The sequence below is a fragment of the Glycine max genome, chromosome 6, assembly GCF_000004515.6.
Source record: "Glycine max cultivar Williams 82 chromosome 6, Glycine_max_v4.0, whole genome shotgun sequence".
Lineage (NCBI taxonomy): Eukaryota > Viridiplantae > Streptophyta > Magnoliopsida > Fabales > Fabaceae > Glycine > Glycine max.
Genome location: NC_038242.2, coordinates 4,523,614 through 4,546,007, shown reverse-complemented (window position 1 = coordinate 4,546,007; position 22,394 = coordinate 4,523,614). Strand labels below are relative to the sequence as shown.

Here is a 22,394-nt window from a genome sequence, read left to right as displayed (position 1 = left end):
TGATTTTTTTTCTTATATTTGAAATTTGAAAAAAAAGAGAGGAAGTACGAAATAACTGAAATTAGAAAAACCAATGGCGGGTATGGCTGTCCAGCGAAGTTGTGATTAGGGTTTTGACTGGGTTTCCGATCATCAAACGGGGCGAGGAGGATGAAGATAGTGGTGGAAAGGTGCATGCACGGTGACCTGGACAATGTGTACAGAACCCTTCAACAGTTGGAGAAATTCGAAAACACGAAAATCGACCTCCTCCTCTGCTGAGGCGATTTCCAAGCCGTGAGGAACGAGCATGACTTGAAGAGCTTGAACGTCCCTCTCAAATTCCGCTCCACGAACTCCTTCTGGAAGTACTGTTCCGGCGCCGAGGTCGCCCCCTACCCACCATCTTCATTGGCGGCAACCACGAAGCTTCCAATTATCTCTGGGAACTGTCAGTTCACACTCTGATAACTCTTTCCATGCTTTTAAAATATTTAGGGTTTAGGATTTTGGGTCTAGGTTGAGGTTTCGCTGCGTTTATTTATATTGTGGGAAATTATGGACAAATGCGGCTTATGCAGCCAAAATTACTGTTGCAGACTGTTTTTTTTTTAAAAAAAACATTGGCCGTTGCAATGTGATTTAGGGTTTTGATAAGTGTTTGATTATGTGTTTGTTGTAGGTACTATGGAGGATGGGCTGCTCCTAATATATACATCTTGAGAGCTGCTGGGGTGGTGAGGTTTGGGAATTTTCGAATTGGTGGCCTCTCTGGGATTTATAAATCTTTCGACTATAAATTAGGTTGTTTTTTTTGTTTGTGAATCGTGGGTTTCTGAATTTTGTTGAATCTGAATGGGGTTTTTGTTTGATGTAGGACACTTTGAGAGGCCTCCCTATGATCATAATACCATTAAGTCTGTGTATCATGTTTGCGAATATGATGTTCGCAAACTGATGCAAGTCAAGGAGCTAATTGATGTTTTTCTTTCGCATGATTGGCCCGTGAGAATCACTGATCATGGGGATTGGAGGGAGCTTGTTTGACGCAAGCCTTATTTTTTGCAAGAGGTGAGATTTGTTATAGTTATAATTTTTAAGTTATTGAAATTGCAAGGTTTTTGTGATAATCATTCTGTGTGTTGTGTATGCTGGATGTTAATTTGCTTTTTTTTGTTTGAGGGAAATGTGAAGCCATCATAATCATTTCTAGAGCAGTCATATAGATATTGGTTTTTAATTACACTTTATATCACAACACAGTTTCTTATTTCTGTACCTGATATATTTTTGCCAGATAGAGGAAAAAAGACTAGGTAGTAAACCTGCTGCTGAACTTCTAGAAAAATTGAAACCACATTATTGGTTTTCAGCTCACTTACACTGCAAATTTGCTACTCTTGTTCAACATGGGGAAGGAGGTCCACTGACAAAATTTCTTGTACTGGATAAATGTATTGCTGGGTGTGATTTCTTACAGGTATAGGCATTGCACTCTAATTTTCAGGGTTAATCCTCATGATAGTTGTTTGAGTTAGTGATTACAATCATGGCATGTTCTGTGCCTTTAGATTGTGGAAATTGAATCAGATGCAGGACCTTATGAGATTCAGTGCGATGAAGAATGGTTAGCAATAACACGGAAGTTCAACCATATATTCCCTTTGACTTACAAAGGTGCAGACTTCAGGTGTGTATATGCATGTGAAAGCACCTTAATTAACATTTAGGATTTGAGTTGTCAAATAAAATCTTTTTTGTCCTTCCCTTTCCTCTTCCCCTTCAAATAATAATAATAATGCTATATGCACTTGCTGACAGAGGGATAAATCTTGAGATGGAAGATTGTCTTGAATGGGTTAGAAGCAGGCTACAAGAGAGGGGGTGCAAACCTTTTGAATTTGTTAGATCAGCTCCATGTTATGACCCTTCATGATCCAATTTTGGTGGTGCTTTTGCTGGTATTTCTATTTCTTTTGTTTTCCATTACAAAGTATACATTGTAAATCACTAATTAAAATTTGTCCAGCTTGTTCTCTGGATAAAGATATTCTAATCATGATCACATAAGTCTTTGGGCTAATTTGTAGCTGTCTAATCTTCTGTGTACTTTGTGTGAGCTCCCATGCATGTACATCTTATATGCATGTTATGATTAGGCAGTGTTGATTATTGTGTTTTCCCATAACTTGTACATATGTCAATTAAAAAAGTTTGATTTTTGTATTTTGTGTTGTAGTAATACAGTAAATGCACCCTATTTCAAACAATAAAATATTCCTTTCAATTGAATGTCAAATTGTCAATCACTTCCTAAATCCTAAATTAGTCACAATTTAAAGTCGCTTCTATGATGGGAACGTCTACCCCTTTTACTAATTGATTTTTCTGACCTTTCTAATAGTATAGTTTTAGCTTGTAGGAAAGAAAAAAAAATAGAAGACAGTTCTCATATAATGATGTTAGCCATGATTTCATTGTGCAATGCCCATGCTGTCATGTCCTAGTTTAAAACGTAATTCTATAAGCGTTAATTATTTAATTTTCATCTCCTATTTTTTTGCAGTGAATCCTCAAAATCCTCAGACAGAATCTTTTTTGCGGCTTCTGGAACTTCCATATCTTCTTGATAGGAATCCTGAAGCAAAGGACTTGTCACCTTATCCTTCTCCTTCAATTTAAAAAGGTTAAGTTTAGCCCTTTTAATGGTCATAGATGGAAAGCCAGTCCATTTTTTACATAAAATGGAACAGGTTGGGGAGAAATCTGGAGAATACTTTGGGGACATTGATAACTGCTAAATAATTGTATTTTGATAGTAGAAAATTAGTCAAATATTGGCCTGAAATTAATTATTTAGCAGTTATTTGTGATTAAAAGTTAGAAAATTAATTAAATTGAATTTTTGGTTGCAGATATAAAAATTGGAGGTGTAACAAGCAAAAAGGGCAGAAAAATTGAAGAAAAGAAGAAAATTTGAAGCCTCAGCCCAATACGCGCGCTCAGCGCGCGTCACGGGCTAAGCGGGCCAGGAAGTACACGCGCTAAGCGCGCCTACGAAGGTCCAAAGCCCACTTCAGCAGTTATAAATAGAGAGCCAGTCCAAGGGACAGAAATACCGCCACAGAACCCCCTCTCCTAGGGGTTTCATTTACTTCCTTTCTTTCACCCCCTTCTCATTGTAAACCCTCACGACTCATGACTATGAGTGGCTAAACCCCCTAGCTAGGGCCTGACAGACCTAAAAAGTCAATGATGTATGAAGCATTTCAAGAGTTATCAATAAAAAGAGGAGTTCCTTCCAGGTTCTTTTATTTATTGTTCTTTCTTTTTCATCCTGTATCTCGGACCTTATTTTCTGTTAGGGTTTAGTCCACTCGGGAGAGGGTAAAGCCTAATTAGGGGTAAGGAATGAATACTTGAATCTGTTTTAAGGGTTAGTCCACTCGGGAGAGGGTAACGCTTAATAGAACACTAAAAGGAAGAAATTATCGGGTTATCATTTAGAGGGTTTTCCTTCTAGGTTCTTTTATCTGCTTTTCTTTCTTATTTATTCTGCATCTCGGACTTTATTTTCTGTTAGTCTTTAGTTCACTCGTGAGAAGGTAAAGCCTAATTAGGGATAAGGAATGAATGCGTGAATCGGTTTTAAGGGTTAAGCCACTCAGGAGAGGGTAACGCTTAATAGAACAATAAAAGAAAGAAATCATAGGGCTCACATTGACCCAATGTCCATGCTTTAGCAAACATCTAGAATGTAATCTTAATGCATCTTAGTTATTAAGTCTTCGCAAAGGGTATTTGGAAGATAGGTAATTAAGGTAGGTTTGTCATCATGAGGCATCAGGGGCAAGTAGATGAATAGATGTGGGGCAAAATTAGTTCACTGGTATTGATAACAGACAAATCCTGAATCCATATATCTAGGCTGATTAGACTTGTTAGGTTTTAGCAATTTTAATATATAAATTTTATTCCTTATTTTATTGTTGGCTTTTCTTAGAAGTAGTTATTCCTTATTTTACTATTGGGTTTTCTTAGAAGTAGTTATTCTTATCTTTATCATATCTCAATTTAAATATTTTATCTTCTATTTTGATCTTTCAATCTTTTATCTTCTAATTTTATCTTTAAATATCTTATCTTTTCTTTTATCTTCTAATTTAATCTTTAAATATCTTATCTTTTCTTTACCTAATCTTCTATCTTTCTTTATCTTTTATTTTAAATTCTTATCTCTTGCTTTTAAATTGGGTTTGCATTAATATAAGTACAAACAAACAAAGTCCATGTGGATTCGACACTCGGACTTCCGAGAACTTTATTACTTGTGACGATTTGGTACACTTGTCAACGAGTTAACAAACATTAAATCATTTTGGCATACGAGTGAACTTCGTGGTCAACATTTTTTATCACTTCATCCTTCAAATTGCTCTCTCTCTCATAGTTGATTTCTTCTTTTAATTTGAGCTATCTCTTGATGTTGTGGTGTTATGAAATTACAGTATCTTGATAAGATAGAAGTATGTCATGCCTATAGTGAAAATTTGATATCTAACTTTGCTCTGAATAAATTGGAGGTTTGGAGATTATTTTAGTATTCTTGTGGAGAAGACCCTAGTGGGCTGGCAGCTTTTCTTATTATAATCACAGTCCTTGATCTACTAATATAAGCTAATATCGCTACACTGTGTCCCAGCTTGCACTTTTGTTTTTTTTAATGATAATAATTATAACAAAACAGAAATAAAAGATACATGTGGAATTAAAGCCCATAGCTATGGGCTGGGCCCCTATGTTAATTGGTCTGTCTTAGCTTAGTGCTGTCCTTAACTGATGTCGCCCTTTGTAGTGCTTTTATTAAAGAGCGAATCAATGCCAAAGGGGAAGTTTTTTGGTATTGCTTGCTCACCTCCGTTGTGACATTTATTTCTCCTGTCAACTTAAGGACGGCTTCTTAGTATGTCTTTTGATAGGATACCAAAAGTCAAGGACATAGCACCAGAAACAGAAGGCATAACAGCAACCAGTGAGGAACTAAGGGTGCAGAAAGCAGAAAAGTCCAAAAGGAAAGTCACAAGGCCATCATATATGAAGGATTACGCTTAAGGGCAGTTTAGACAATTAGAAAGCAGCATCAGCACGATCTGGCTTGGTTGATGTTTGTCTCCCTAGGACAGACAAGCATAACAAATTCTATTAGTAGAATATTCCTGTAGGCAAAATGGTATAATTCTGTTATCAAGAAAATGCTATAAATATCTATGTAAATAATCAATCAAGCATGGAAAAATATATTGTCTTTTACTCTTGAATTCCCTTCTTCCTTATACTTCTGGAGGTCCTGGCCCTCGAAGCCGGTCTTTATGCTCTGCCTAACATCTTTCCCCTGGCTTCCTTCATTCATAGGCTTCTATCAACACAAGTTGGATGACTTATCTTGCTAATTTGCCTAAACCGGGTCCTTTGAAAGATTTATTTACTTTTCAATGCTCATTTTATTTATGTAGAATATATAGCTTGCTTAACTACACTGTTGGCAACCAATAACCATACACATGGCTAAAAACGTTTTAACTGGTTTGCAATTGTGATTGCAAATTTTTTGTTAATAGCATTACTCTCGTATTGTCAGTATATATTTGATCTTTTTCATTATGATGACTTGCAGCACTATTTCGTATATATTTCTAGGCACTGCTTATGTTAGCGAGGACATTCCCATTGATGATGTGGCTGAGGATGATGATGAAGAGCTCCCAAAAGTTGATAACGTTGAAACTGAGACTTCAAATTTGTGAATCGTTGTTGCAAATTAACATACTGAATTGGTAATGATCTGCAGCTAACATTTTATGCCTAGTGCTTACAAACGAGTGACTCATGATGGGCATTCCCTAGATTTTGGATTTTCTTACCCTCTAATGTTGTAGTTAAGTTTCATGTATATCAACTAACCATTTTTTTAAAATAAAAAAGAAAAGTTCATAGCAATTAGAGTTGTAGATTTCCAATCTCCATCATCAAATATCTGATGTCTCTAATCTCAGTTCATGCCGCCCACACACAAAAGAAAAGGTGGCGAACGATTGTGCCACCTGCATGTCATTATTAGCTAATTTGAATGAGAGGAGATTCTCCTTAAATTAAAATGAGTTTTCTATTAGTTAATTTGTAGAAATTCTCTCATATAATTTTTCTAAAAGATGAAAGAACATCTACAATTTAATTAATTGTTAGATAATGAAAAAACTTATTTCATTTTTTTCTTATTTTTTTCTCCTATAAGTATTTAAAGAGAAGTTTATCCAAACAAGTTCTTGCGGTTAATTAGTGCAGAATGTTCTCACCTCACCTAGTAGTATTTGGAAAGTGTAGGGGTGACGGATCGACATTGAATATCAAAGTATAATTATATATTTAGAATTTTGTACTTTATCTCCGTATTTTTATATATTCTGAATTGAGGAGATGCAAATATATCTCCTAACTTTTATAAAAGTATAAGTATATTTCTAAAATTTTGTCTCCATATTTTTATTTAATTTGAATTGAGGAGGTGCAAATGAAAAGTGAGATGAAAAAAAAACACATAAATACAAATGAAACGAAAAGTTCAACTTGTTAGGAATTAGATGCGGATATCCATATTTATTCAATCATCATCCATATCTTTTGGTCGCTAGGTCTCCAATCAAAATAGCTGACTGCCAATCAAATGACGTTAAAACTCAACTTCCATCCCACTTTAAGTTATTCTCTGGGAAAAGTTAAATGAGAATAGGATAGGCTATATTGAAAATATGACAAGGTATAGTCACTATTATGATGAATGGTTGTACAATAATAAAAATAATAGATAGTCTGTAAAAAAAGTAGTAATAATTATTTATCTGTGTTTAAAATGGGTTTGCCCAGGTTTTCCACTCAATTTAGCCGTTTAACGTCACTCTCTCCCTTCTAATGGTTTTAATTTATTTTGCTTGCTCTGCTGTGCCGTGTCTTAGTAACTACAGCCATAAATGTGGCACACATGAACATAAATCGTGATGCAGCATACACGCCACACGTTCACAGTAAATAAGTACTCTCTTCGTTTCAGATTACACGTCTACAAAGGTGATAAACATCTTAAGAAAAACCATAACTAACCCTGCTTTTGATAGATCATGGACGTAGAACTAACACATACTACTTACACTAAACTAATTATCGGAATAATATGGTTTTTCTTCAACCAAAACATCATCATTCAAATAATTCGAGTATAATTGTAAAATAATTAAATCATTTCAGTGATATATTAACAAATACTATGGTAACATTTTCTTTAAAAAACTTTCATTCTTAAATTTTAATGATTACTTAGAAATTATTTGTTAGCATTTTTTTTAATAAAAGGTATTTTAAAACAAATAACTACTGTCAAAAGACAGATGGATAAATTAAAACCGAGAAATTATTTAACAATACACTCCAGATAAACGTAAGAGTGTGAGCGCACTATCAACATTCTGGTTATGAGAAATTTTAGAAACACTCGCTGACAAATTCTTTTGAAGATATTACTTTTTATTAAATGAAATTTATGAACAATTACAATATTTTAGGCTCATATCATATTAAACCTTTTCCTGATTTTTTATTTTTAATAAATTCTAATCAATAAAAAAAATGTATTTCTAGCCTCCTTTTCTAGTAAAACTTAGAACACGAGGTAAGAAGGAAAAGTGAAGGATACGACAAAGTTCTGTAAATAATAGCATGCCTAATCTGATTTTTTATTTATTTTTCATTGATCCATCAGGAGCTTTTTTATTCATGTAGTTGACAAAGCGTTTAATCAAATACAAAATGACTTTAAAGTTGATCGGGGGTAATGACTAATGAGAGCACCAAATCAATTCTTTAGCATTTCACTAATTTTAGCACCTTTAATTAGTAACCCGGTACAGAAGCACAACACTTGTTCCTATAACTGAATAAGAGTTACCTGGAAGCAACTTTAAATGCCTGGTGAGAGAAGTCATCTAGTAATTGGTAATGGGGAAGTGCATAACCAAACCCTCTATCTACCTACTGACTTCACCCAACCACATTAATGTAGTTTTAAATATGTACGTTTTCCTGGTTACTTCTACTCCTTTTATGATATGTATGTATCATTATCAAGTGGAAGACTCAACACACTGAAAACACTGTCCCAAAACCACTAAAAAAGTTTGGTTCTATGGAGACAAGAACAGGAACTCTTTCCATAACAGTTTGTTCTCTTGTTATGTTTTCTTTTGTTTCCCTTGTAAAGGGTAGCCTCTCTTTCAACTTCTATGCAGCTTCATGTCCATCAGCAGAGTCTATCATAAGAAACATAGTCAGCTCATCCTCTTCTACTGATCCTACTATTCCTGGAAAGCTTCTTCGCTTGGTTTTCCATGATTGCTTTGTGGAGGTTAGCGTTCAACTTCTTCATGAAATGTGCTTTTCTTCTGCTTGTAATGTACTTAATTTAGCTACCAATATATTATAATGCACCCCTTTTTTGGAGATCACATTTTCTGTTTACTTTGTTTTATTATAACCTTTTCCTAAGTAACTTGTCTCCCAATTAAACATTCAACAAATACAAAACCAATTGTGTAATGGAAAATTCAAATGTGATTGAAGTGAAGATGACCAAAGAGGTTGCATGCATTTGCAATTGTTGCTTACAGTGAGTTTGCATGTATTTACAATTCTTTGTAGCTTGCAGTGAATTATTTCCTTGATGAAATGGATCACTTTATTATATGCAGGGATGTGATGCTTCTTTGATGCTACAAGGGAACAATACAGAACAAAGTGATCCAGGAAATAGGTCTGTTGGAGGATTTACAGTTATAGATTCAGCAAAAAGGATCCTTGAGAAATTCTGCCCTGGAACTGTTTCTTGTGCAGACATAATAGCTCTAGCCGCTAGAGATGCTGTTGAAATAGTAAGTTCTACCTCAATGCATGGCTGATATTGTTCAATGGTATATATAGACATGACATCTCTTTTGGTACGGTTATTAACTGAAGGGCACGTGAGAACAGGCTGGTGGACCAAGGACTATGATTCCTACAGGTAGGAGAGACGGGATGGTTTCAGTTGCTTCAAATGTCAGACCTAACATTGTGGACACCAGTTTTTCAATGGATGAGATGGTTAAACTCTTTGCTTCTAAAGGACTGTCCTTACTTGATCTTGTCATCCTTTCAGGTGCATATTCTGTGTCCAAAGCACAAATAGTTGTTACATGTAACTTTCAAGAGAATGGTTTTATCTAAAGCAAATTACACTGACACGCCTGTAATTTCTTGAGATCGTGCACAATACCTATGTCTTTTTAACCTTTACAGTAACCCCTTTACAATAGTACATAGTGTAATAATGTGCTTATTGGATATCAAAGAATATGATTGTAATGTATTTCTAACAATTAAGGAGATCAGTTACCATGAGAGTTAAAAAGGTAGGATTATGGTGTGCAATCTCACGAGGTGTAAATGTAATTTGCTTTATTAGTGTTTGGTTTGCTTATTTTAACAATCACCTTTCCTTTGATTTTTAGCCTCCTAATACTATGAGTTGAGATCTATACTATTCACATTCCACAATTTACTAGAGCTTTGAGCATTTGGTGTTCTATAAACATTTTTGGACTGTTTATCTTTTCTAAATTTTGGATATATTCAAACCAAGGTGTTTGAAATTAGTATCTGATAATGTAATTTATTGTCAACCATTACACATGTTAACCTTTCACACTGTTTGCTTTGATATCATGCTAGTACATACTTATTTAGTATTTTTTAAGCTTTTCAGGAGCTCATACCATAGGGACAGCACATTGCAGCTCATTCAGGGATCGTTTTCAAGAAGATTCAAAGGGAAAGCTTAGGCTCATTGACAAAACCCTTAACAGTGACTATGCTAATGAGCTAATAAAACAGTGTCCAGCAGGTGTCCAACCATCTGTAACAGTGAACAATGATCCTGAAACATCTATGGCCTTTGACAACATGTACTACCAAAATCTTCTGGCCCACAAAGGGCTATTCCAATCAGATTCTGTTTTGATAAGCAATGATAGCACAAGGAAGTTAGTGGTGGATTTTGCAAATGATCAAGAGCTTTTTTTTGAAAATTGGGATCAGTCTTTCTTGAAGCTCACTAGTGTTGGAGTAAAAACTGGTGATAAGGGTGAAATTCGAATTTCTTGTGCATCGACTAATGCATAAGGAAAAAAATATGGTGTCATCCTAAGTAACAATAATGTTTCTAAATGATTTTATTTGTCGTGTTCTACTTCTTTCTCCATTCTTTGTGTCCTCTGATTCTGTTTTTCAGAAACTGTCTAGTTTGACTAAAATTAACATGTTATGACATACTTATTATATTTTATTAACTTTCTTTTAAAGAGGATTTCAGACAGTTGAATCCTAATTGAATTAATCATGTAACATTATAATCGGAGGAAAAGGTTACAACGAGTTCCCCTTCACTACAGCATGGTGCAATATACAAAGGTGGAAAGCATCTCGCCTTTTGTAGTTGGGAGAAATTATTGTGGAAACATAGTATGTTCAACTTGGATGCATTAAGTCAAAAAGTTTTAGTGCAGTCAAAATACGCTAGATTTACACAAAAATATTTCGGTGCTCTTTTTATCTTTCTTAACTATCCTTCTTGCATCAATTCTAGGAGAAAAATGAGGATTCGGAGATGAAGATACACTGTTATAACAATGTTATTTATAGTCTAAGTAACCAACCATTAGGGTAGCTGGCATAAATTATTAACAGAGGCAGCGTCTCCTATAGAAGCTTGTAAACACTCAATTTTGTCTATCTTTTATTTTAATCAGAATTCTCAATTGAAGAAAAACCAAATTGCCGCCTTTGATCCCATCAGACAAAATCTAATTGAAAAGAATTAGGCTACTTGAACCCACTTCACACAAATAAATGGCTATAAATACTGAAACGAAAAGTAGAATTAGGGGTTCAAAAATAATATTTGAAAAATAAAAAGAGAGAGCTTGTGAGTTGAAGCAGTAACAAATAGAGCAGTCCAGCAAGAAGAATGGAAATTGAAACTGAAAAAGTGATTGATGTCAGGAATGAGTGAGTGAATTATTAGCATCATTTCATTGTACACATCGCTTTTCCATCATATATTGTAATACCCGTTCGCCGGCAAAATATGTAACAAGTGATGATAAAAAAAATTATTTGTTTGTAAGACAATTATGCACCAAAAACATTAACAAATGTGAAATATAGTTAGAACATACTGTAGAAGATATTTAACCCAAAGTCCTGAACCTGAGGCAATTAAGAAGATACAGTATTGATTGGTTTCTAGTTTACAAGAATATATTCTGTTGCTATTTTTATTTAATTTTTCCTAAAGTAATTGAAAAATATAGGAGAATTTATTCGGGAGAAATAAGCGTTACTCTAGTTTTTCCCCCCTAAGAAGAAAAAGTGTAATTGAATAGCTGTTTGGGAGTTTCAGAAAAATCAGATTGGCTGAGTCTAACCATGTGTTACGCAACCAGGTATCACTCTTGGATATAGCTTGCTAGCTATAAAAAGTTACGAGAAAATGAACTTATACTCTAACAACATGTTGATTTCAACCTACGTTGGAAAAAGAAATATTTTTCTATAATGAACCGAAATTTTTTTCCCCCAAAATAAGTTAAACTCGTACTATTTTATTTTTCTTTTTTAATCTTGTGCTCTTCATTTTCTACAACCTTTTCTGCCTAAGGTCCTTTGAACCATGTCAACGGCAAGGGATTCGCCTGATTCACAGAAGAGCTTATTTGAAAACATTTTGGACAGTGACAAAAAAATAAAATAAAAACATCTTGGACACTGAAAAACGGAAGATAAAGACACAAACAGTCATTATTGATCTTGATCATAGGCGTAGACATTATTAAATAGGAAAAATACAACAACAACAAAAATGAATGAAAGGCACACGGAAGATAATCCTGATTAAAGCTACTATAACCAAACGAAACCAAGCTTCTTAACAGATTTTTATATTAATTAATATTCTGTGACCGAATTTCACATCCGGCTTTTCATTCACTTCAGATTAAAAACCAAAAGCTGTAATAATAAAGCTATATTCTGAACAAGAAGACAGTGGAGGTAGAATAAAATAGTAATCACCGTAGCATCTCTCAATGTTATCGCCCAATAGAATACAAGTATCTTAACACGACGCAAAAGGTACGTTCTATTTGCTGTACCATTCTCAAAATTAACAACCTTTGTTTTATCAATAATTTGGACTTTGGAGGAATCAGGAATCATAATAAAACCAAATCGCCCGCTCCATTGTATTTCTATTGATCAATACAGAACCACAATTTTCTTCAATCAAATTTTGATACTATTTATTAGCTGGTCTAGTCGGTTTTTTTTTTACTCAGAAGGGATATCTTTTTCAGTATTTTTCTTATGGAGTCGGTTTGAATTACTTACCGGACGGGGTAAGTCGTAATTATTACTTCTGAGTTTAAAGTTATACAATTTTACTTTTTTTCAATAGTAAATAATTTTATGATTTTAGTATAATTTTTTTTTACAACTTCAAAGTTGTAATTCTTTTTTTTCTTTTACGACTTTTAAGCTTTTTTTTTTCTTTCTTAGTATTATGACTTCAAAGTTGTACTATTTTTTTAGTAAAAGTTTTAAAAAAAATTACAGTAATTTTTTATTTTATTTTGTTTTCAAATTTTTTTAAATTGTAAAAAAAATTATTTGTTTAATTTACTTGTTATTAATTTTATTTAATTTACTTGTTATTAATTTTATTTAATATAATTTTTTATTATTTAAAATATATTATATTTTTAAATATTGTTTTATTTAAAATTTAGATATCAAGAAGGTTAATTACTACTCTACATAATGAGATTAAAATTTTAGGAGTTTAGTTAATAAAAAAAGAAATTAAAGTTGTAACAAGTGTCATCACTTCTAACTAAAAAATCTAATTAATTCAAAATCAACCCATATGAAAAATATAAAAAAAATATCTCTTTTGTGTAAAAAAGCCGGTCTAGTCACACTCCATTGCACATTTCTTTTTATATAAAAAAAATAGTACTGTATTATGTAAGATATTAATCTTTTTTTGGTCCATCAATAAGATAGTGTACTAGTCTCACAAAATATTACTAGTAGTAATTTTTAACATAATTTAGAATAAATAATGAAATTTGTTTTAAAAATATGAAGTGATGATAAATTGGTTCCTAAAAAATAAAAAACCTAAATTTAGTCTTTAAATATGAAAAAATATGACAAATTAATTTTATCAATAAATTTTTAAGATCAAGTTATTATTAAGTTATAATGTTAAGAAATAATTTGATAATAAATTATATTTTTTAAAAATTAATTTAACATTAAATTATAAAATTTAGGAATCAATTTTATATTAAATTATTTCTAAAACTAATTTATCTTCTTTTTTACACATTCAAAAACTTAATTTGAAATTTTCTTGTTTTGAGAGCAATTTTTATAAGAGTCTCACACTTATTTATCCTAAACCTTAACCAATAAAACAAAAATGTATTAAAAAAGAGTGTATCTTGCCAGCAATTTGTCAACTAGAGAATGTCCAACAACATGCATTGCGGTTTTGATTTCAAGTCTTGCAAGCAAGCAAGAAAGTGTTGCCCTTTAATGCAACTTTTCCAGACCATGTGCGGCTCCATTCACATCCAACCCAAAAGATTCACCGACCAAACCTATCCCTCTAAAATAAATGCCATAAACACCAACGTGCACAATCACAATGCAACAACCTTTTTCGCCGTTATGCATTGGTTAAGAAAAACTAAACACATAAACATACTAATTTGAGGTGAATATTTATTATACCCCGGAAAAAGAGCCTACAATTACACCCAGAACGAGGACCAAGCAGTTGGTGAAATCAAATTAAATAATATAAATACTAATTTTTATATAATAAAAAAACAACAAAAAAATACATTGTTATTTTAATTTGTTACTCGTCGTTACCACTAAGGTGATTGACCTTGTTACCGCGCGGCGCGTTGGGTGCATCGACGACTGTGGCGGCGGACATCTCCATCTGGCAAACCCTAACCGCTCCGACGAGCCTCTCCGGCAGCTCCTCCTCGTCTTGCGCCTCCACAAGAAACCCCATATCGATGGTGACGCTGGTGACATAGCCCAGCGCGAGGCGCAGGATAGCGTTGGCGATGGCGCTGCTCCCAATGTCCACGTCAATCTCGAAGTAGTTCCTTCCCCTGTGATAGTTACACGTCAGCGCCTTCCCCAATAAGCACGCGCTGTAATTCCCCACCGCTTTTTTAACTATCCATGGACCCTTCACGATCCGGTTCACGAGCTTGAACCGCTGGTTCCGAAAGGCGTCGTCGCCCTCGATGAACCGGGAGAGGAGCGAACCGGAGGGGATGGGTTCGTCGGTTGAAAAGTAGAAGACCGCGCTGTGGTGTTCTTTTCCAGGGACTTGGAGGTTGACTGCGAAGATGAAGCTTTTCAGGGATTTTCCTTGTGCTTGGGCCTGGCGAAGGGCCTGGCCCACGCGGTTGTCGGCCCGGGAGAGCACGTTCTCGAGCTTGGATTGGGATTTCAGCCAGTCCATGCCGGCCGGGGAGAGGAGGTAGTCGCCGGCGGGGGATTTTTGGCGTTTTGTGAAGTAATTGGAAGAGCGGAGGAGGAAAAGGTCGCCGGGAGGAGAGGCCCAGCCGTTGGTGCCGGAGTCGAGGTCGACGCGGCGGAGGGATCCGCCGTGTATGGCGTCGGAGGTCCAGTGGGCGGTGGAGGAGGAAGTGGTGGGAGACATAGCTAGGTTTGGGATTGGATGCACGCGCTCATGTGTTGTTGTCATAATCTCATTTGGGATTTGGGTTTTTGCTTTGGGGATTGTGATTTTGGTTTTAGTTTCAGTGAGCAGAACACAATGCTAGTGTTGCTTGCTCCATTTGTTTGTTGTTTGGTGTTTGAGGATTAAGGAGATAGGAAATTGGGAAATACCGAAATAGCCTCGCGTTTCGTCGAATCTACCAGAAAGACCACACGGACCAAACGCGATGCTTTTTTCCTTTTTACTCTCTCTCTCTCTCCCCCTCACACGTTGATATCCATCAGACTATATCATTCACCACTCTTTATATAAGTGACGTTTTCAACTTCTGAAAAGAAATTCATATCATGCACAATCAAAATTATCATAAATATAATATTCTTGCCATATTTTTATTTTAAAATATATTATTCTTAAATATTTTTATTAAAGATTTCCTGTTAATAGATTCTTAATTGTTAGATTTAAAATCCTAAACCTGAAAAGAAGGACTTGTTTCCTTCTTCTTCTTATTTCTTCTATAAAATTTTTGATAAAATTGTATTTTTTATCCCCATTTTGTCTCCAATTTTAATTTTGGTCTTCCTTTACAATTATTTATAAATTTTACACTCTTATTTTATCCAATCACGTAATTTTGATCCCTTAATCCTAAATTGAGAGACCAAAATTACAATTTTATCCAAAAAAAATTACATTCCTTGGATGTATTTACTTGATCAAAGTGGATTTTCATTTTTTGGTATATATTGAGTGATTTTCAATATATGTTTTACATAGATTAAATGTCACTTTACATTTTGTCATTATGTTTTAGTATTTTTTAATTTTAATACATTAAGTTTTAAAAAAATATTTTGATTTTTTATGTTATTTTGATATATTTAGTTTAAAAAAAGTTATTTTAATATTTTTTCATTTTTCATTAAAGATATTTGTGTTCCGTTGATGTTTTGAATTTTGACTAGTACTAAACATAAATAAAATAATTATAATCAAAATAATTAATTATTTCAACATGATAATGATATTAATATTGTTAATTATTATGAGAGTGTGTGACATGTATTAATATTATTAATTATTATGAGAGTGTGTGACATGTATTAATATTTTTAGAAGAGTTTTAATATTATTAATTATTTATGCATTCGTTTTACTTTCTATGAGAGTATGCAACATGTATTATATATTCATAATGAAATTTCAATATTTAGAATTTTAAAGAAAAAATCTTTAATTTAATTTCTATCCATAAATCTCAATATTTCCTTTCTGTGATGATCAATTTTTTTAGGAAAACAATAAAAGTACAAATTCCTTTTTTTATGGTTTTGGATTTTTTTAACAAATCTAATTAATGATATGTTTGGTAAAGCCTTAGAGGACTTTATAAATTCGTTTCATTAGCTTATAAGCTTCTTTTATTAAAATAAACTTATCTGGTACACAAACATATTTTATTAACTTATTTTTCATAAATTACTTGGGAAAAATAAATTAGCTTGTAAGTTATAACTTTTTTTCTTTTTTTCAATTTTATATTTATTATTTTATTTGAAATTTCATGTTACTCTTTTATTTTAATTTAAAAATTTTCTTATCTTTTTGTTTGTTGTCTAAGGAAACTCTATCTACTTTTATGCTTTTATATAAACACGACACATATCACAATTAACTCATCAATTATATCACTATATTATTTCTCAAGGTTAATTTCTTTTAATCATATAAACTTTGAAATTATTTGGTAAATTATTCTATATTTTTTTCTAAAATTATATGACCTAATTTGAATATTTGCATGATTTTTATTCTATCAATTTGATTTATAAAAAACAAAATTCTCCATTTTATTAACTAAATCCTACACATAATTATGAATCAATTATAAATTAATTTTATCAAACATTTTTAATTAAATCACTCATCAGGTTATTGAAGTTATAATCCACTTGACGTCCTTTCTAAAAAAATTACTCCATTATTTCCCTAAAAAAATATTACTCCACAAAACATTATTAATTTGATGCTGTGAAAGTTTTTCCGAACACCCAAAATAGACTTGGATGAATGCACAAATTGATAAAAGAACCTATTTTAGAAATACTGGGTTGACTAAAATAGAGAAAATGAATTATGAGCCCTAACATCACATGACCAAAAAAATTTTTGACACTTGAATGTCCACATGCATGACTAGTTTTGCATAAAATTTCCAAATCATCATTGTCGCATTTGTGTCATGGAAATTTTCTTATCTTTCAAAGTATTTAGTGTAATGTTATGTTTGATTAAAAAAGAAAGAAAATAAAGATTAAATTATATTTTATATAAATAATCATTTTTAATTCACGTATAGAGTGCCGACAAATTTATCTGTATATATGTCATATAGACTTTTTTATCAACGGCAATGAATTGAAGTTGAAGTAACAAATAGATAAATTTGTTACATTTTTTCACCTTTACAATTTAACATTTGAATTTGTCAATGCTTTACTCAGAATAAAAATAACTATTTTTTTATAAAAAAAAAACACTTGTTCCAAGCTACTGTAACTTAACCAACGATAGAGCAGTTCGATTCTCATTCATGCACCAGGTTCATCGGTTCTTTCAGTCGTGGAAGTCAACGGTATCGACGGGTGAAATGCGAAAAGCCACATGTAGCGATTTTGAGATTGTTCATGCATATATTTTACTAACATTCAGCAATTCAGTATTGCTTCTTCTTTTTTCTCTATAATAATTGTTTTGATACCATTTTTTTATCAGCAAGACATTTTTTTATACATTTAAGTTATAAATTTGATTTTTTTCCAAATTCCAATAGTTAATTAATGACATTACAATTGAATGATTAATTGAAATTTTCTTACTTGTCATTGTATCTCCACTTAGTGAAAAATATATTAATATTTTGAAATGTGGCTAAAATATAAATATTTTAATGTTTATTTAATATAATTTGCTAAAAAATTATATATATATATATATATATATTATCCATAGGAATTAAATACACTATTAAGATATTTATAATATTCAATATATTATTCAATTAATTAAATTAGATCCTCTTCGTAAAATAAAATAAAAAATAAAAATACTCATCAAACTAACAAGTTCAACCTAAAAAAACTTTGATCTTTGATAAGTTTGACTTTTTTTACACAAATAAATTTGACTTTGTGCCTTTAATAATAACTTAATAATAAAAGCTTTATGATATCTTAGTTAATTGGGGCATTCATTACAGCATAGGTCAGTTTGTTACAGTGTATTTTGTAAAAAAATCACTCCTTCCATTTTAAAATACTAACTCCCTTCCTTTTTATTTATTTTTAAAAGTTTATACGTAAAAACTAAAAAATACAAGGAAAAAACTGATCCTAACAAAGTAGTTGTAGAGTTTGTTATTTTATTCTTTAAAAAAATCTAAAAATTCGACAATAAAAAGGTATGGATGGAATAATAGTCTTTTACACAATGTTTAGTTGGAGGAAAATGAAAAAGAGGAAAGAGATTTTTTTTTCACTTTTGTTATTTGATTCAATTTTTAGGAGGAAATGAAAGGAGAATAAAGGGAGAAAAAAAAAATTCTCTTAATTAAATTTTTGATATCCCTTGTTTTGGCGTGGGGTTGTTGCCATAGTTTGATGACAAGTCCATGGATAACAAAGTAATTTAAATTGTATGGGAGGGTTTTGATTGTGTGTGTGAATGACTAAGATAGCGACAGGTATGAAGAGAAAGGACGAGAGTACATAAGCCCAACCGTTGATCAGACCACGTGACACTCATTGGCACTTCATTCGCACCGCCATCCACCCCTGACTCCCCCATCCCATCTTCCATGGACAAACCAACCAGCTAAGCATCACGTCATTTCGGAAACTTTATTTGTCCATGCTTCTTTTTGTTTCTTTTTCATGCAACATCATTCATCATAACTTATATTTACTCTGCTCCCTTCATTTTTATTTTTAACATTTAAATTTAAAATAATATTTTTCTTTTTTTTTATAATATTCTTTACATTAATTATTTTTAAATAAAAAATATTTCTAATTAAAATAAGATAAATATTGTATTGACACACAAACAATTAGAAGAAAAAAATATTAATAACAATTATTGTTTTAAAAATATATATAAATATAAAAACAAATTTATTAATATAAGTTAAATTAATTATTTTTCTTAATATTAATGAATTAAGTATTTGAGTCTTATAAATAGAAATAAAAGAAGTATTTTTTAAGACTTAAATATGTTTATATATATATATATATATATATATATATATAAATTTATTATCTACAAATATAATTTTTTATTTTATTATTTAACATTTCCAAACTCTTACTTTTTTATATTTATCGTTAATCTTGGTTTTAAGTGATAGCGTGATAATCTTGTACAGCTTAATAATTTTTAGTCATTTGTTATTGGTTATACACAATAATTCAAAGCGAATCTTCAGGCGATAACTGGGACTGAAAGGGAGAAGATATGCAACCTGTGCATGTTGATGTTGGGCAATAACAAATCCAATAACAGGTCCTTTTACTAGAACTAGTTGCGTTTTGATTTTGTCTTCCTTTCAAAAGTAGGTTCCTTTCCTTGAAAAATTTAAACGCTTTACTGTAGATTGAGGGCAAGTTAATCGCCTAGTTATTTTGAGGATACATTTCTCTAATAAATCCTCAGCTAAGTTGCAGCTTGACCGTGTTCAACGTTGATTACTTCCTTTGAGGATTTTGGTTCCTCTAAAGTGAAGATGTGCACTTTAGAATTTTTTTTATTTAAATAAACTGCTGGTGCTAGTGCCTCACTTCAAAAATAGCACTGTTTTGAAAACCATGTGGAGTGAATCGAAAACCAATCATGTATCCAATCAAACACTTCTTAAAAATCAGGGAATCAGAAATCAATCATGTATCCAATCAAACACTTCTTAAAAATCAGCACATTCTTAAACCAATTTAAAATTGTTGAATCGATTGAAAACGATGAAACATGATGAGTTAATTGATTTCGCTTACAACCTTTTTAAAAAAATCAAAATGACATTGTTTTGTTTTTTTTTTTTTAAATATTATAACTTATAACACTTTTAAAGTTTACTTTTTATTATTATCAATTTATGCATATTATGCTATTTTTTTCAATATTACTAAGATATTATATTAAAATATTGTTATTTTTTATTAAAACCGGTTCAGTTGAGAACATTGAAAAATAGTGCACTCTATGGAACTAAAGTGCTCATCCTCACTTCAGTCACTTGAGACAGACCAGATCAAATCAAAATAGAAACCATTACTTTGGAATCACACATATAGGCGTACAACCTCTAACGGTACTGGAATTGAAACACTTGCAAAAATCGCATGCTTAAAGTTCAGGGTGCACACAAATTGCAGGGAATAAAGCAAATAAGGAACCTTCAGTACTTTGACAAGAGAAAGATCGATAATGCCCATCCTCAACAAATGTACTCACTCTTTCGTTAATCTCTCCAATAATTTTTTCCTCTTTTATCAGAGAAATGTTTTGCATACCCAAAAGGCCTAAAACATACTTGAGTCACACTGAACTATAGTTGCAACTCTTGTAAACAACATTGAATCCCATTTCAAACTTGTTCATATCATCTAATCGAGTAATAGTATAACTATACCCTGCCTATAGTCTGGGAACTCCCATTCTATCACGCAAGCTTTGTATCGAAAAAACAATACAACCAGCGGCTGATTCAGGAACCAGATAATTACTTGAATACAATACACACATTCATGCAAACTTAAAAAAAAAAGTATCCAAACAAATCTTCTTCAAGACTAAACTTAAATACTAGTTTTTATTAATTTAGTTGTTTATGAGAAATCAGAAGGCAGAGGTATAATACATCACACAGGAAGCGTGCGAGGAAAATTTTAGAATAAATGTGCTAAAAAGCATGCTCTACAACTAAAAGGCACCATAAATTAAAATGGCAACAATATAAACAAGTGTAAATTAACACTAAGATGCTGCGGTATGAATTTAGTCCATTTCCACTAATTCAAAATGTCAATGATTATCGAACAGCGCCTATAAAACCAAGATTGAGGACATTGTATTTCGTAGGAAGTAAATTAGGGTTCGCCAATCACGAACCTTCTTCTTATTCAATGAGCCTTCGTCCTATGCTGCACCTGTTTCTGGATGGCTAGTCTATAAATCCAATATATCTGCAGTGAATCGAATGAACATAGAGTGATTAGAGATAGAGATAAGGGGATTTTTGTTGTTTGAAATTGAGAAAAAAGTCACCATGGCGAGGACATGAGCTGCTATTAGAAGAACCACTAACAAAGGCACTGCATCCTGGATCCATGGACGTGTCGGCGTGTGTTGTTCGCGCGCCATTCCGCACTGAAATTGCAAAACGCAACGAAGCGAAACAGTGAGGGTTTCGTTTTTACTTTAAAAAAACACAGTTTGCACCAAATAGTGTTTTCCCATTCTCTTCTTTTCCAATCACGGAAATCCGCTTGCCAGCCAACAAACATAATCAGATGAGTTCCCCTTGGAAGTACAAGGATATACTAATAATTAGGGATTTGATTTTACATAGGTACGGCACATTTTAGAATATAATAAAGTAAAATAATAATTATTATTTAAAAAGTAAGACTTATTTACAAATTTTTTCAGGTTATTTTTTCAAATTCGTAATTTTTCTCAATTTCAAAATAGATAAATTTGTTTCATTTATCTTAGAAAATAATTTTGGTCTAATTTTTAATTTATTATATATTTATTTATTTTTTAGTAGGTTATAATCTATTTTGATAAAACGTCTAATTTAGTCTGCTCACCTATTCTTTTGGAGGGGAGATATTAAAAAGTGTCATATCATTTGTCTCAGCTCATAAAATATAACTCATAAAATATAACTTATATATTTATTGGATAATTTAATTTAAGCTAATGATTTTATGAAGAAATTTAAGATAATATTATAAATTATTTTAGATTCAGTAAATGACTCATCATATTATCCACACATAATTTAAGTGTTGATCTTAGAGTGAATATAATAGAAAAAAATCTAATTTTACATTATATAGAGATAATGTCAACATAAGATATATATTTTCTTTGGTCTTAAATATGAAAAAAATATGTTTTTTTTTTCTAGGTCTCAAATATAATAAATTTTTAGTTAATTTTACTTTATTTAATGTTACTATTTTTAAAATATTTTTCATTTAATTGAGTTGTTAGTTTCAAATTTTAATGACTTTTTATTATTCATGATATACTAAGTTTTAATAAAGAATAAGTTGAATTTTTTTTATTAAAATTGATGTAATCATAATTATTTTTAAGAAAACTAATTAGATTTCTTAGTAGCGTGTCATAATTATTTTTTTCCTTATAGTTAAGATTATCGAGTATATTGGAAACAATCTTTACTCAGTTAACTTTTATGACTGAATTAGAG

At 31.8% G+C, this 22,394-nt stretch overlaps 2 protein-coding genes, 1 long non-coding RNA gene and 1 pseudogene across 3 annotated transcripts; 2 read left to right on the top strand and 2 right to left on the bottom strand.

Moving 5' to 3' along the window:
• Nucleotides 1-44: 44 nt before the first annotated feature.
• On the top strand, nucleotides 45-3,291 carry LOC100777301 (lariat debranching enzyme-like; annotated as a pseudogene).
• A 4,854-nt stretch (nucleotides 3,292-8,145) lies between these two features.
• LOC102664900 (peroxidase 18) lies at nucleotides 8,146-10,413 on the top strand. Its single transcript, XM_006581261.4, has 4 exons — nucleotides 8,146-8,431; nucleotides 8,775-8,954; nucleotides 9,055-9,220; nucleotides 9,827-10,413. The coding sequence occupies exons 1-4, from the start codon at nucleotides 8,213-8,215 to the stop codon at nucleotides 10,240-10,242; spliced, it is 981 nt and encodes a 326-aa protein (XP_006581324.1). The 5' UTR covers nucleotides 8,146-8,212; the 3' UTR covers nucleotides 10,243-10,413.
• Nucleotides 10,414-13,653: 3,240 nt separating this feature from the next.
• LOC100813296 (protein ENHANCED DISEASE RESISTANCE 2-like) lies at nucleotides 13,654-15,181 on the bottom strand. Its single transcript, XM_003526073.5, has one exon. It carries the CDS (start codon nucleotides 14,915-14,917, stop codon nucleotides 14,048-14,050), a length of 870 nt encoding a protein of 289 aa, XP_003526121.1. The 5' UTR covers nucleotides 14,918-15,181; the 3' UTR covers nucleotides 13,654-14,047.
• Nucleotides 15,182-20,735: 5,554 nt separating this feature from the next.
• Nucleotides 20,736-21,487, bottom strand: LOC100810606 (uncharacterized). The gene is made up of 2 exons (XR_414584.3): nucleotides 21,218-21,487; nucleotides 20,736-21,135 (listed from the first exon to the last, which is right to left on the bottom strand). It is a non-coding gene; the product is annotated as an uncharacterized lncRNA (long non-coding RNA).
• Nucleotides 21,488-22,394: the final 907 nt, after the last annotated feature.

What these genes read in the sequence shown, in the direction of transcription:
- LOC102664900 (XM_006581261.4), top strand. Translation starts at nt 8,213, where the DNA reads ATGGAGACAAGAACAGGAACTCTTTCCATAACAGTTTGTTCTCTTGTT. An exon ending in CTAGAGATGCTGTTGAAATA is followed by an intron (nt 8,955 to 9,054) that starts GTAAGTTCTACC and finishes ACGTGAGAACAG; the next exon opens with GCTGGTGGACCAAGGACTAT. An exon ending in TGATCTTGTCATCCTTTCAG is followed by an intron (nt 9,221 to 9,826) that starts GTGCATATTCTG and finishes TAAGCTTTTCAG; the next exon opens with GAGCTCATACCATAGGGACA.
- LOC100813296 (XM_003526073.5), bottom strand. Translation starts at nt 14,917, where the DNA reads ATGACAACAACACATGAGCGCGTGCATCCAATCCCAAACCTAGCTATG.